Consider the following 13,128-nt stretch of genomic DNA (forward strand, 5'->3'; position numbering starts at 1 on the left):
TGGCGCTGACGTGGCACTGGGGAGGGGCTTCGAAACCCCTCACCATAGAGGATGGCCTTAGACTATACGCTATGGGGCGGGGTTGGCTGAGGTGGCATGGGGTGATGGGCGCGAAACACCGCCGTGGGGCGCGGTTGTTCCTTGGGCGCCGTTGATTCCAGCGTTCAAACGGCCGGCGCGCTTGGTGGGGTTTTGGTCCCCCCCCCCCCCCCCAACTTTCATTTTGAACGGCTAGTTTTTTTAAAAAAAAACTAATTATTTTATTATAAATACTAACTCATTTTATCATTCTATACACAAACAAATACAAAATACTATCAAATTTCAAAACAAAAAACTTTCAACTCTCTACCATGAATCCTTTCTCAAATTTCACCGGCTCGAGCTCAAACCCAAACCCAAACCAGAACACGAGCTCGAGCTCAAACCCTAACCAAAACCCGAACACCAACCCAAACCCGTGGGATCCGTCTCAAAGGTGGTGGGCTAGTTTACTCGCAAACAATGACCCTACCAACCCTTACTTTGCCAACCAGCATGTACCCGCAATGCCTCCAAACGATATGTTTTATCGAATGCCAATGCCGTTTATGCCTCCGCCACCCCAAACCCAAACACCCCAAACCCAAGTTGTGGAAACCCAAATTCCCGAAACCCAAGTCGACGAACCCCAAGTTCGTCGCAAGCGAAGCCATAAAAAGAAGGTCGTTGCCGATCAAACACCAACCAAATTGTACGACAGGAAGAAGTGGGAAGATGATGAGGAAGCGGCGTTGGGCGCAAGCGTGGATCGACTCATCCGGAGACTCGGTGTTAGGTGACAGTAAACGCACCGTGATATTTTGGGCAGAAATACGTGATAAGTTTTTTGAGATAACGGATCAAGGTCGCTAACGCGGGGATGATTCCGTCTCCAACAAATGGAAGGCAATGGTTTTAAAAATGAACCACTTCTCCACAATTCACACTCGCCTTAATAACAACAGAAAAAGCGGCACGAACGACGCCGACCTTCTTGAGGCTATGTTGAAACAATACAAGGGCCTTCATGGTCACCACTTCGGCATGGCGATGTTTGAAATTTGGAAGAAATGCACGAGCTCGCCAAAGTGGTATCCGATCCCGACATCTTCACCGCGACCGTTCAAACGGTCAAAAACAACGTCTACTTTGGCCGATCAATCGCCGTCTCAAGCTGCGTCAGATGCTCGTTCTCAGTTTAACTTAAACGAGAGTGATCCCGATTTTCTTTTTGATGAACCGGATGAGTTGCCACGTCCGGTAGGAAGAGAAAGGGCCAAGGCGGTGGCTAGAGGCGGGGGGTCTTCGTCTAGAACGACATCCTCGATGAGTTCCGACGTGAGCGCGCTGTTTGACAACTTGGAGCTTGCACTTAAAGAGTTTCGCGAGGAAAAAAAACACTCGAAAGAGGAATTCAAGATAATACACGAAGAAAGAAAAACGATGCATGCGGAATACAAAGCCATGCATGAAGAAAGAAAGGAGGCTAAATCAGAACGACAACGAGAGAATGACTTCAAGCTCCTCGCAAAGGATCTCTTGCATCTAGATCCGGCCACGCGGGCGTTTTTGGAGAAAAAGAAAGAAAAGATAATGGCAAAATACGCAAACGAGGACTCGGACGCCGAAAATTAGTTGTATTTTTTTTTCTATTTGTATGTTTTCTTTATGTATTTTAGTTTAATTAAGTTTGATTTTTATTATTTAGTTTTTTATATTAAGTTTGTTAGTTTTATTAAATTAAAAAAGAAAAAAAAATTAAGGGGCTTCGAAGCCCCGTCACCATTGAGGGGCATCTTTGGGGTGGGGCTTTGAAGCCCCCCAGCGCTGACGTGGCACTGGGGAGGGGCTTCGAAGCCCCTCACCATAGTGGCCTGTCTTATGACTTGGTTTCGAGAAAATTTATATCAAGACGTTGATAAAATTTGGCACGTTGCAATGACAAACCCAAAATTTTATAAATAGGCTTGTAAACAAACCATATGTTTAGTGAATTGTACAATGAGAAGTTCGTTTATGTTTGTTTATTTAATAATCAAACAAACATGAGGACAATTTTTTTTGTTAAACAGATGTATATAAACATATGTCTAGCTTGTTCAATTACGTTCATTTATGTTATAAGTTTACGTTTGTTAATATTTTTTAGGCCCAACACCTTCATGTTTACATTTTCTTATAGTAGGTTTTGGATCAATATTAATTGTTCGCCCATCTATGTTTAGTTATGTTCATCCGATTACGTTCATGAACTGTTTATTTCACTGTTAACTAATAAACATAAATGAACATGAACACGTTCATTTCTTATGGAATGAATGTGAACAAGAAAACATGTTCATTAATTCCTCTTCTATCAATTGTTTTGATTAAAGTTTTTCAAAATACCCAATATATATTTATTCGATTTGTTTACATGCCTGTTTATAAATCTAGACCAGTAAATTTTGGTGTAATATGTTTAAGATCCAGTCTCATATTATAGTGATAAATAATCAGTAGTGACGTGCTTAAATTATCCATTACAAGTTTGGTGCAAATTGGGCCAAAATCAAACACACACTTCATGTACAAACTTATCCAAGGCCTTTTGCACCTAACAATATTTAATCTTACACGATAGAATCAAACACAATCAATGAGATTAATATGATGAGAGACGAATATCCTAGTTTGTATGAGTTTATTTATGGTCTCGTGTACATGTCACTTGCATGTGGCATGTCCCATAAGCACATAAATGTATTTTCTTCACAAAATGCATAGAAATTAAAAATATAGGGGAACTAATTCACAAATATAATATTTTGATGTTTCAAAACTCTGTATCGACAATTTTAACTGTAGTCACCCGACCAAGAAAGAATACCAACTCAACCGTCTTCACAATCACAAATTTGCACTTAAATTGTGGAGCGGAGAGGTGGGGATGGAACCATTCGTGATTCCCATTATGCCGTTGTTGGTGATCCCGACAACTACAACATTGGGAGATATTGACCTCCTAGTCTTTCTTTGAAGTATTCTTTTTATATAATGTATTTTTTATCGTTAACAAACTAAAAATCATTTGTTTAACACCTCATGCATATTGTATATTACTGCCTTCCAAAAACAAATCACTAAGATGCAAACGAATCAACATGTAAGGGAGGAGACACTAGGGATTCCTAAAACATGATGAAAGCTTATGGAAAACTAGGGAAAAACTAGTCTACTGGTGAAAAGCATTCGTTAATTGGTTGATCCTTTACTAATATACCAGAGTTATTTGTCGGTGATCTCTTGGTAATTGTTTTACATAATTAGATGAAGTCTATGACTCTTATCCACATCATTTCTCACAAACCTTCACCAACATACTGTCGACGTATCCTACCTTCATTGAGAGACCACCGATGGATAAATCCATCGTTGAAGGTACTCTGATTGGTAATGCTAACGCACTAAAACTAAACCTAGACTACTCAAACTTACACCAACCCAAATATGCAAACATATTATCATGAGTTTGTCCTAGGCGAACACTATCATGATTTCTACCTTGTGTGCCTGAACCTTTGTGGCCTAGCAAGTTCGCGATTTTATCTGCCTCTCATCACTTACATCTTGCATGATAAGAATGATTGAATGAAGAATGAAAAGGGGGGGGGGGGGGGGGAGTTGAAGGGTGAGTGTGACGTGTTTATAAGGACATGCAACAAGTTGGAAGAATTCATACTTCCCACCAACTTATGGGAAGATTCTTAACTTCCTATAGACAAGAGAATTTACAGGAGTTACTTATATTATAATTTCACATTTTTTTTCAACTAAACAGGATATTAACCAAACTCACATAAGTAACCAAACTCCAGGGACAAAAATGTCACTTTACTTTGTTATAAATGATAAAATTACTCTAAAACAATAATAAATATTATAAACGAATAAAATGATTGGTTATTAGGATTGCTGTTCTTCTAAACCCGTAAACCGTAGTTAACAACTTAAACCAGATGTTTACTTAAAACAGTCATAACTAGTTCAGTTTGTAATCTAACAAAAGCCATAAATGATTTACCGTGAGAGTAAAATAACGTGATTTACACTAAAAAAAATTAAAGAAAAGTTTGTAATTTACATAAATCATAATAATAGCTATCTTTTTATTTAAAAAAAAAAAGAAAAAGAAAGCAATATATTTAGGCTTGGGTTATACATACACCAGGGTAGCCTATACGAGTCGTATAGGCTCTATACGGCTCGTATAGGTACATGGTCAAGTCATTTTCAAGCAGAAGTGTCAGGTTTTATTCTTTTATATCGTATAGCCCCTATACGGCTCGTATAGGGCTATATGACTCGTATAGGGTCTATTTGACTCGTATAGTTTTTTTTTTCAATTTTAAAACTACAAAATATTAAAAGCAACACCCAGTTGGTTACAAAATAAAAATATACATAACAACATACGTACAACATGAGCGTTTCGGGGTAACGACTTTTTAGATGTGGTAATACAATCCATTTTGGTTGACACGTATATGAGTTATGGTTTGAGAAAGAAAATATGACACCTGGTCTATACGGGTCGTATACTATCTATACGAGTCGTATAGACAAGAAAAGTAATTAAAAATCTCTGGTCAAAGTACATGCTGTATATACGAGTCGTATATACCCTATACGGCTTGTATAGGTCAGACGAGTTACGTAGGCTATACGAGCTGGAAAATCTATACGGCTCGTATAGACTGCAAAAAGCTTCCACACTGACACGTCCGTACGCAGGTCAATAAATTAGGGCTATACGACTCGTATAGGCCTATACGAGCCATATAGCCTTATTCCTACACCAAGGGGCTGGTGTATGCATAGCATGACCCTATATTTAATATGAAGAAGGGGTAGTGAGGTGGCTGTGGGGTACATAAGAAAAGGAAGTAACGAAAACGGCCAGCAATCCAGCACGGGCTTGGGGACTGATGTGATTGCCTCACGACCAATATATATAATAACTCTTTTTTGTTATTTTTATTTTCTAAAAAATAGTTACTTAAATTCCTTCATTTACTATACAAGTATACATATCAATTTTTAATTTTATACAAATAACAACATTTGAAAGTACAAGTTCATATGAGTATATGACAACTTTACGTAAATTAAACGTTAAAAATTAGTTAAAACTATGAGAGAATTGATATGTGTAGGGGTATGGTACCAAACCCGGTTTTACGACCCTAAATTTATTATGTTTGGCTTATTTTATTATATGGACTAATACAATGTTATTGGGCTGAGGGGGTTTTGTGGAGGTAACCCTAACTGGGCTAGGCCCATTAGGGTACCATGATGGTGGCCATGAGACGCTCTATATAAGGAGGTCTCCACCTCTTTATTAAGGGGTCATGCTCAATAAGAGCCACCACCACTTTTTGTGTCTGTAAACAAGAGATCTTAGGATTTCTTAGCAGTCACCTCCACGCCCCCGAAAGACCATTGCAGGTCTCAAGCAGCCGGAGAAGAAGATCACGACGTGGTTCGTTCATCTCGAAAATCCGTGGAAACATCGTCATGGATCAGGTCAGATTCATTTCATGCTTCGACATTGGCGCCATCCGTGGGACGGCAACGAACTACCCTTCGATCTTCATCTCGGCTGTCAGATCTCTCCCAGGAAAAACCCAGATCTGGAAGTTTACAGAAAAAGGCTTCAAGGCTTGTTCTATTAAAGCTCAAAAAGATCCATAGATCTAAAAGAGGCTTCCAGATCTGTGCAAGAAGAAACGGCCTGATTCGAATGATCAGGTCTCCGGATCTGTGATGGTTTTAAATCTGCTCCGAGCTTCAGATCTATCTAGATCTGATTTACAGATCTAGATCTAGATTACAGACCTGGATTTTAGGTTTAAAGTTGCAGATCTGACTCTAAAATTGCAGATCCAGAAATTACCAGACTTCCGCCGCCATGTACACGCGCCCGCGGATTCTCACTCCGCAGCCGTGCATGTGCCGCCGCGGAAACCACCATCTGGGTTTTGCGCAAGAGACCTCCGCCATGCACGCGCACTCACGAGTCACCACTCCATCGCCGTGCATGCGCGCATCAGGCCTCGCGCCAAACTTAAAGGTTGGGAATCCTCATAATATCCCATATGGCTACGCGCCAAACTTAAAGGTTGGGAATCCTCATAATATCCCACAAGGCTACGCGCCAAACTTAAAGGTTGGGAATCCTCATAATATCCCACATGGCTACGCGCCAAACTTAAAGGTTGGGAATCCTCATAATATCCCACATGGCTACGCGCCAAACTTAAAGGTTGGGAATCCTCATAATATCCCACATGGCTACGCGCCAAACTTAAAGGTTGGGAATCCTCATAATATCCCATATGGCTACGCGCCAAACTTAAAGGTTGGGAATCCTCATAATATCCCATATGGCTACGCGCCATACTTAAAGGTTGGGAATCCTCATAATATCCCATATGGCTACGCGCCATACTTAAAGGTTGGGAATCCTCATAAACCCATACGGCTTCGCGCCGAATACAAGACCGAACGCGGCTCCGCTCCGTTCAACATGCACACCACCATGATGCTTGAGCGCAGTCGCATATCACATGCTCATGCACCACATATGCTCACGTATCACAGATGCTAACGCGTATTACATATGCTTACGCATCACATGCTCTCACATCAGTCTACGCGCACGCGCACGCAACATCTGCGCTTGGCGCATGACACAAAGTCTACGCGCACGCGCATGCAACAACTGCGCGTGCGCGCGGGACACAAAGTCTACGCGCACGTGCATGCAACAACTGCGCGTGCGCGGGACATCAAGTCTACGCGCACGCGCATGCAACATCTGCGCGTGCGCATAACACAAAGCCAGAGCCTATGCGCACGCGCACGCAACATCTGCGCGAGCTCCATTATTATTACAGCCCGTAAGTCGCCTCACGCGCAGGCTTTATTATTATTATAGCTCGTAAGCCGCAACTCGCGCAAGCTTCATTATTCTTACAGCCCGTATGTCGCCTCACGCGCAGGCTTTATTATTCATACAGCTCATAAGACGCCTCGCGCGCAAGCTGTTATTATTATTATAGCTCGTAAGCCGCAACTCGCGCAAGCTCTATTATTATAGCTCGTAAGCCGCCTCACGCGCAAGCTTCATTATTCTTACAGCTCGTAAGTCGCCTCGCGCGCAGCTTTTTTATTATTATAGCTCGTAAGCCGCAACTCGCGCAAGCTTTATTATTCTTACAGCTCATAAGTCGCCTCACGCGCAAGCTTTATTATTCTTATAGCTCGTAAGTCGCCTCACGCGCAAGCTTCATTATCCTCATAGATCCGTAAGACGCCTCGCGCGCAGGCTTTATTATTCTCATAGATCCGTAAGTCGCCTCGCGCGCAGGCTTTATTATTCTCATAACTCATAAGCTGCCTCGCGCGCAAGTTATGTTACATTATTATCAAGATGCGCGCTCCATCTTTTATCAGGCCTCGCGCCACTATGATGCGTGCTATATCTTATTTATGCCAGGGCACCATCATTATCACAAGGACCGCAACATGTCACCATCATGGGGAAAAACCTCCAAAAACTCAGACAATAAAGACAAGGCCGAAGGAAAGGGAAAAAACCGCCCCATGACCTAACACACCTCATAAAGTCCAGCGCTCCACCTAGACGCTTGCGCGCCCAGGAGCAACGCTGGACTTGGGGGGCTTGTAGGGGTATGGTACTAAACCCGGTTTTACGACCCTAAATTTATTATGTTTGGCTTATTTTATTATATGGACTAATACAATGTTATTGGGCTGAGGGGGTTTTGTGGAGGTAACCCTAACTGGGCTAGGCCCATTAGGTACCATGATGGTGGCCATGAGACTCTCTATATAAGGAGGTCTCCACCTCCTTATTAAGGGGTCATGCTCAATAAGAGCCACCACCACTTTTTGTGTCTGTAAACAAGAGATCTTATGATTTCTTAGTAGTCACCTCCACACCCCCGAAAAACCATTGCAGGTCTCAAGCAGCCGGAGAAGAAGATCAAGACGTGGTTCATTCATCTCGAAAATCCGTGGAAACATCGTCATGGATCAGGTCAGATTCATTTCATGCTTCGACTGGTCCCACCACTCGGTTGAGATATGTGAGTGTGATGACGTGGAGGTGTATCTGGAAACACTGGTGTTGATGTATTGTGATGACCCGGTTAAGAAGATGCTGGGTGAAGGTGTGGTTAAGATACTGGGGTTGTTAAAGGTACGTGCTTGTTTATTTCTTGATTTTGATATTATTATTATTATTAGGTTTGATTAGTTTAGATTGATTGTAAAGTTTGGGTTTTTTATTGAAATTGATGTAGAATTGTATAATGTAGGTGCTAATTTAGGTTCCGAGTATGGTCTGTTTTGACCCTAGAAGTTAATTAGGCTGTTAAGTTTTGATCATGCTTGTAGGTGTGTGAATCAGTGTTGTAAAAATCGATTCTTGGTGGCAAATAATCGCTAATCGCTGGGCTGCTGGTGCGATTTCAACTAGTCGGCCTCTAAAATTGTAATAACTTAAAGGCTGTCAAAATTGGTCAAACTGCAGCCACTTTCGGTCAAAATCGTTGAATTATTTGAAAATTATTTGTTTCTTGATTTTGTTATTATTATTATTATTATTATTATTATTATTATTATTATTAGGTTTGATTAGTTGAGATTTGATTGGAAAGTTAGGGTTTTTATTGAAGTTGATGTAGAATTGTATAATGTAGGTGTAGGATTACACAATTCATGCTAATTTAGGTTCTGAAAATGGTCTGTTTTGACCAACAGGTCAACTAGGTTGTTTAATTTTGATCGTGTTTGTAGGTGCGTGAATCAGTGTTGTAAAAATCGATTCTTGGTGGTGATTAATCGCTGGGCTGCCAATGAGATTTCAACTTATCGGACTTTAAAATTGGTTATTGGTCCAAGGCAGTCAAAATTGGTCAAAACCGGTCAAAATCTATAAATTATTTGAAATTTCACTTATTAATATAATTCGATTAATAAGTTTGAAAAGTTATATATAAAGTTTGAAAATTTACATATAAAGCTCCAATCCGATTAATCGCTTGTCAGTTGTTGGTACTCCACTGTCTGTATGGCGCCTAGTGAGTTTTATAACACTGGTGTGAATTGTGATAAGTTTGAAAATTTACGTATAAAGAGGTACTCTACTGCCCGTCTAGCGCCTAACAGGTTTATAACACTGGTGTGAATTGTGATAAGAATATGGTAAATTAACATGTTTAGAGAAATATTTTGAGAAATTTGGATTCAGGCTACATCGATGTGGAATGACTGTTTTACCTTTGTTAATTGTTAGTAATCTCTTATTTATCTTTATGGATATGTGATTCATCGAAGTTAGTTTTCATGATAGAGATAATATTTGTTCAAATTGATGTAGAATTGTATAATTTAGGTGCAGAATTACACAATTCATGCTAACTTAGATTCCGAACATGATCTATTTTGACCCAGTAAGTCAACTGCCAACCAGTTGCTTAATTTGACGATGTTTGTAGGCGTGTGAAGTATGATGCATTAGAGTTAGGTCGATGTGATATGATCGTTTTACCCTTATTGGTAATCTGTTACTATCTTTATAGGTATGTGATGCATTAAAATTTGATGATGGAATATCATCATGTCTAGAATATCTAGAAGCAGTACCATGGTCAGAAGAAGAAGAAGAGAGAATAATATCAAATCTCAGTGAACTTCATCTTCACACCACTCATGAAGTCTTGCAAAGATTACCATTACACCCCTCAACATCTTCAAAACTCGATGACATCTTCTCGAGGCTCGTCACGGGAGTCATACACGCAAAAGACGAAAAAGCCCGTAAAGAAATGAAAACCCTAGTTTCACGATTACTCAAACAAGAATCGGATCAAAATTATCCCCAAAATAATCTCTCGAAAGAAACGCTTTACACCATATGTCACAAGTGTCTTAATTCCCTTATTAATTGCTTATTTGAAGCGACGTCTAATGATGAAAACCGAGGAGTCATGAGTGAAATAGGTCGTGTAGCCGATAATCTCGAATGGGTTGTCGATATATTAATCGAAAAGCAAATAAGCGAGGAGTTTGTTCAAATATGGTCGGAGCAAAATGAGCTTGCGATGCTTCATTCAAAAGTTCCAATAATGTATAGACATAAGATAAGCCGTATTACTGCACAATTATGTATCGCGATTGGTCGAGGTAACATTTTATTACCAAAAGAGACACGTGTGAGTTTGTTGTCGACGTGGTTGGACGCGTTATACGATGATTTTGGTTGGATGAAACGTGATTCAAGAACGGTGCACCGGAGAATGATTGAAGAGGTGTTGAGTAATATTATTCTTACGTTACCGTTATTGCAACAAGAGGCGTTTTTGATGAGTTGGTTCAGTCGGTTTCTTAAAAAGGGGGATGATTGCCCGAATATACAACGGGCGTTTGAGATATGGTGGAGGAGAGCGTTTGTGAGGCAGCCGGTGGCGGAGCCGCAGTTGCAGATAACCGTGTGTGATTACCCGAGTTGATTATGGTTAATGGTTTTGTAAGTTTTGTGTTGATTTTTGTAGGTGTTGAGAAATAATTTTGTACATATAATGAGTTTGTTGTTTTACGTTGTTTATTAATTTTATTTTTATTATGGTCTGTTATGGAGATCATTGTCTACTTTTGTTTATAATTATAAATAATCCAGCAATATTCTTTTGATGAGGAAAAAGAAAGAAGAGAAGGAACTGGGAGATCTAACACCTAATGATAGAGGTGCAAAAGAAAACCGGTTCTGGACCTGACCCGACCCTAACCGACCTGCGTGTGCAGACCCGCTGGAACCGGTTTCACCTATACCCGGTCAAAACCTCCCGACCCTACCCGAAAACCAATAAAAACCCGAAACCGGTTCTTACTCGACCTGGTTTTTGACCTTTTTTTTTACTAAAGAGAAAATGTAATTGTTATACTGGATTTGCTTCATCTTGCATTCTTGCTTATTAGTAGGTTATTTTGTTTACTTAGTAAATGGTGAAGTGTGAATTAATTGTTGGTTATATTTTTGTTATGTACCTGGGCCATTTCCTAAGAAATTCAAAGATGATATTCATGAGTCCAACAAGCTGCTTGAGCCCAAGAAGCCCATTGGCTAATTGCTTGCATGCATGCATGCTAAATGCACGTTTATTTTCTTTTGTTTATTTGAATAATAAATTGAGTAAGTCCAAGAGAGAATAATGGGATGCCAACGTTCTCTTCCTGGTTGTTAGGAACTAGATTTGAATTAGTTTTCATTGTTTTCTTATTTATAGTGTACTTGTTTGCATTATGGAATATATTAGAAAATTGTCCCATCTTATTCTCTTCTGCAACTCTCTAAATTCTTCTCTAGATTCCTTTTTATTTTCTTAGAGATTGACTCACTCAACGAGTTATTTATCACAAATCCAATTGGTCCATAACAATTTTGTGCCGAGTGTGATGCTAACACGGATTTATATGTATTTCCATAAAAACACCAAATAGGTTTTAACTTGCTATGTGTGTGAAATACAGGAAGATTATTACGTTAAAGCTTTAAAGTGGCAAAAAACCTATTACTCTAGAGTAATTTAGTTATGTAATACTACATCCAAATTGAAGTAGCGTGATAACTTTTTCGCTACTTAGGGCGGGGGGTGGTCAATCCTCCTCACACACCGCACCCAATTGTGGTGTGCCACATCACCAACCCCAAATCCATCACATTTTGATGGAATTTGGTAGGGGTGGCTGTGTGATGGTATCACTTGCAAACCCACACCCACCCAAACCCACTTTGCCGTCGTATAATTCCGGCCGGTATCACTTGCAAACCCACACCCAAATACCAATTCCAATACCCAAAATACCAATTCCAATACCCACACCCAAATACCAATTCCGGCGACCGCGACCCATCAATTCCGGCGACGGCATCACTTGCAAACCCACACCCAAATTGGTATAATTCCGGCCGGTATCACTTGCAAACCCACACCCAAATACCAATTCCAATACACAAAAAATTCCGGTGACCGCGGCCCATCAATTCCGGCGACGGCGGCGACCTCAACGGCTACCTGTTTAAATTCCAGATGTACTCCTTCTTCCCTGTTTTTTTCGGTGGTCCATCAATTCCGGCGACGGTCCTCCATCAATTCCGGTGACAGTCCTCCATTCTAGACCCCCCCCCCCTCAACGGCTACCTCCATCCAACGGCTCCCTCCTCGATTTCCACCCCCTCACTTGCGTGATGGCTATCACGCAACCATCCCCAATCACGCGTGAGCAATGACCGGCGGCGGTGTGCAAATTGCCATCACAGGTGATGAGGCCGGCTCACGCACCACCCCGCCCCCTCTTAAAAGCCTAGCGTAATAATAATTACTCTTGAGTAATTCTTTGTAGCGTGATTACTTTATTTACAAAAATATTACTGTGTGTTGTTTCCTTTGACCAGGTATTAAGCCGTAGGGTATGGACCATTTTTATTTGATCCTAACACTATACACACAAACATAAATTATTACTTAACTGAATAGAGCTAGTGGTAGGAGATTTGGGTTTTTCGGTGGAAACCAAAGTTCGATCACCACTTGTATCACTTTTGGTGGGGAGATTATAATAATGAAGAATTTGATATAAGCCTTGTGCAAGGTTGTCAGTTCGAATCCCGAGCCCACCTATGTTTTCGTCCCACTGTGTGTTAGGTCATAGAGTTATGCTCTTGTGCTGACACATCGACTATTAAGTGGCAGCCAAAGGTATAATTTCTCGGAGGAATGCCCAAATCAAACTTCGAAGCCAGCGTGGACCCGGTTAAAATAACATAGGATTGTCAGAGTGAGACAACATGACTCTTCAATTAGACGTGTGCTGTAGTCTAAACACAAGAAAATAACTGTTTAAAAACAATAAAATTAAAGCTATATATTAAGAATCGGATGTTTTAGGTTTCTAAAAGGTGAATAGATTTAAGAGTAAATATGTTTTTTAATCAATTATATAGACGAAGATTATAATTCCAAGGTAAGTGGTCCA

The 13,128-nt window shown here is 40.4% G+C and overlaps 2 protein-coding genes across 2 annotated transcripts in view; both read left to right on the forward strand.

The window, feature by feature from the left end:
• LOC143542342 (putative disease resistance RPP13-like protein 1) overlaps nucleotides 1–13,128 on the forward strand; it is a 39,095-nt gene that overhangs the window by 3,810 nt on the left and 22,157 nt on the right. The gene's annotated exons all lie outside the window — the stretch shown is intronic.
• LOC143542362 (BTB/POZ domain-containing protein At5g60050-like) lies at nucleotides 8,120–10,681 on the forward strand. The gene is made up of 2 exons (XM_077034963.1): nucleotides 8,120–8,290; nucleotides 9,675–10,681. The coding sequence occupies exons 1-2, from the start codon at nucleotides 8,120–8,122 to the stop codon at nucleotides 10,602–10,604; spliced, it is 1,101 nt and encodes a 366-aa protein (XP_076891078.1). The 3' UTR covers nucleotides 10,605–10,681.

Source organism: Bidens hawaiensis, unplaced genomic scaffold (genome assembly GCF_021521415.1).
Source record: "Bidens hawaiensis isolate Kalapana, Puna unplaced genomic scaffold, B.hawaiensis_p1.1 tig00012834_1, whole genome shotgun sequence".
NCBI classification, from domain to species: domain Eukaryota; kingdom Viridiplantae; phylum Streptophyta; class Magnoliopsida; order Asterales; family Asteraceae; genus Bidens; species Bidens hawaiensis.

What these genes read in the sequence shown, in the direction of transcription:
- LOC143542362 (XM_077034963.1), top strand. Translation starts at nt 8,120, where the DNA reads ATGGATCAGGTCAGATTCATTTCATGCTTCGACTGGTCCCACCACTCG. An exon ending in AGATACTGGGGTTGTTAAAG is followed by an intron (nt 8,291 to 9,674) that starts GTACGTGCTTGT and finishes CTATCTTTATAG; the next exon opens with GTATGTGATGCATTAAAATT.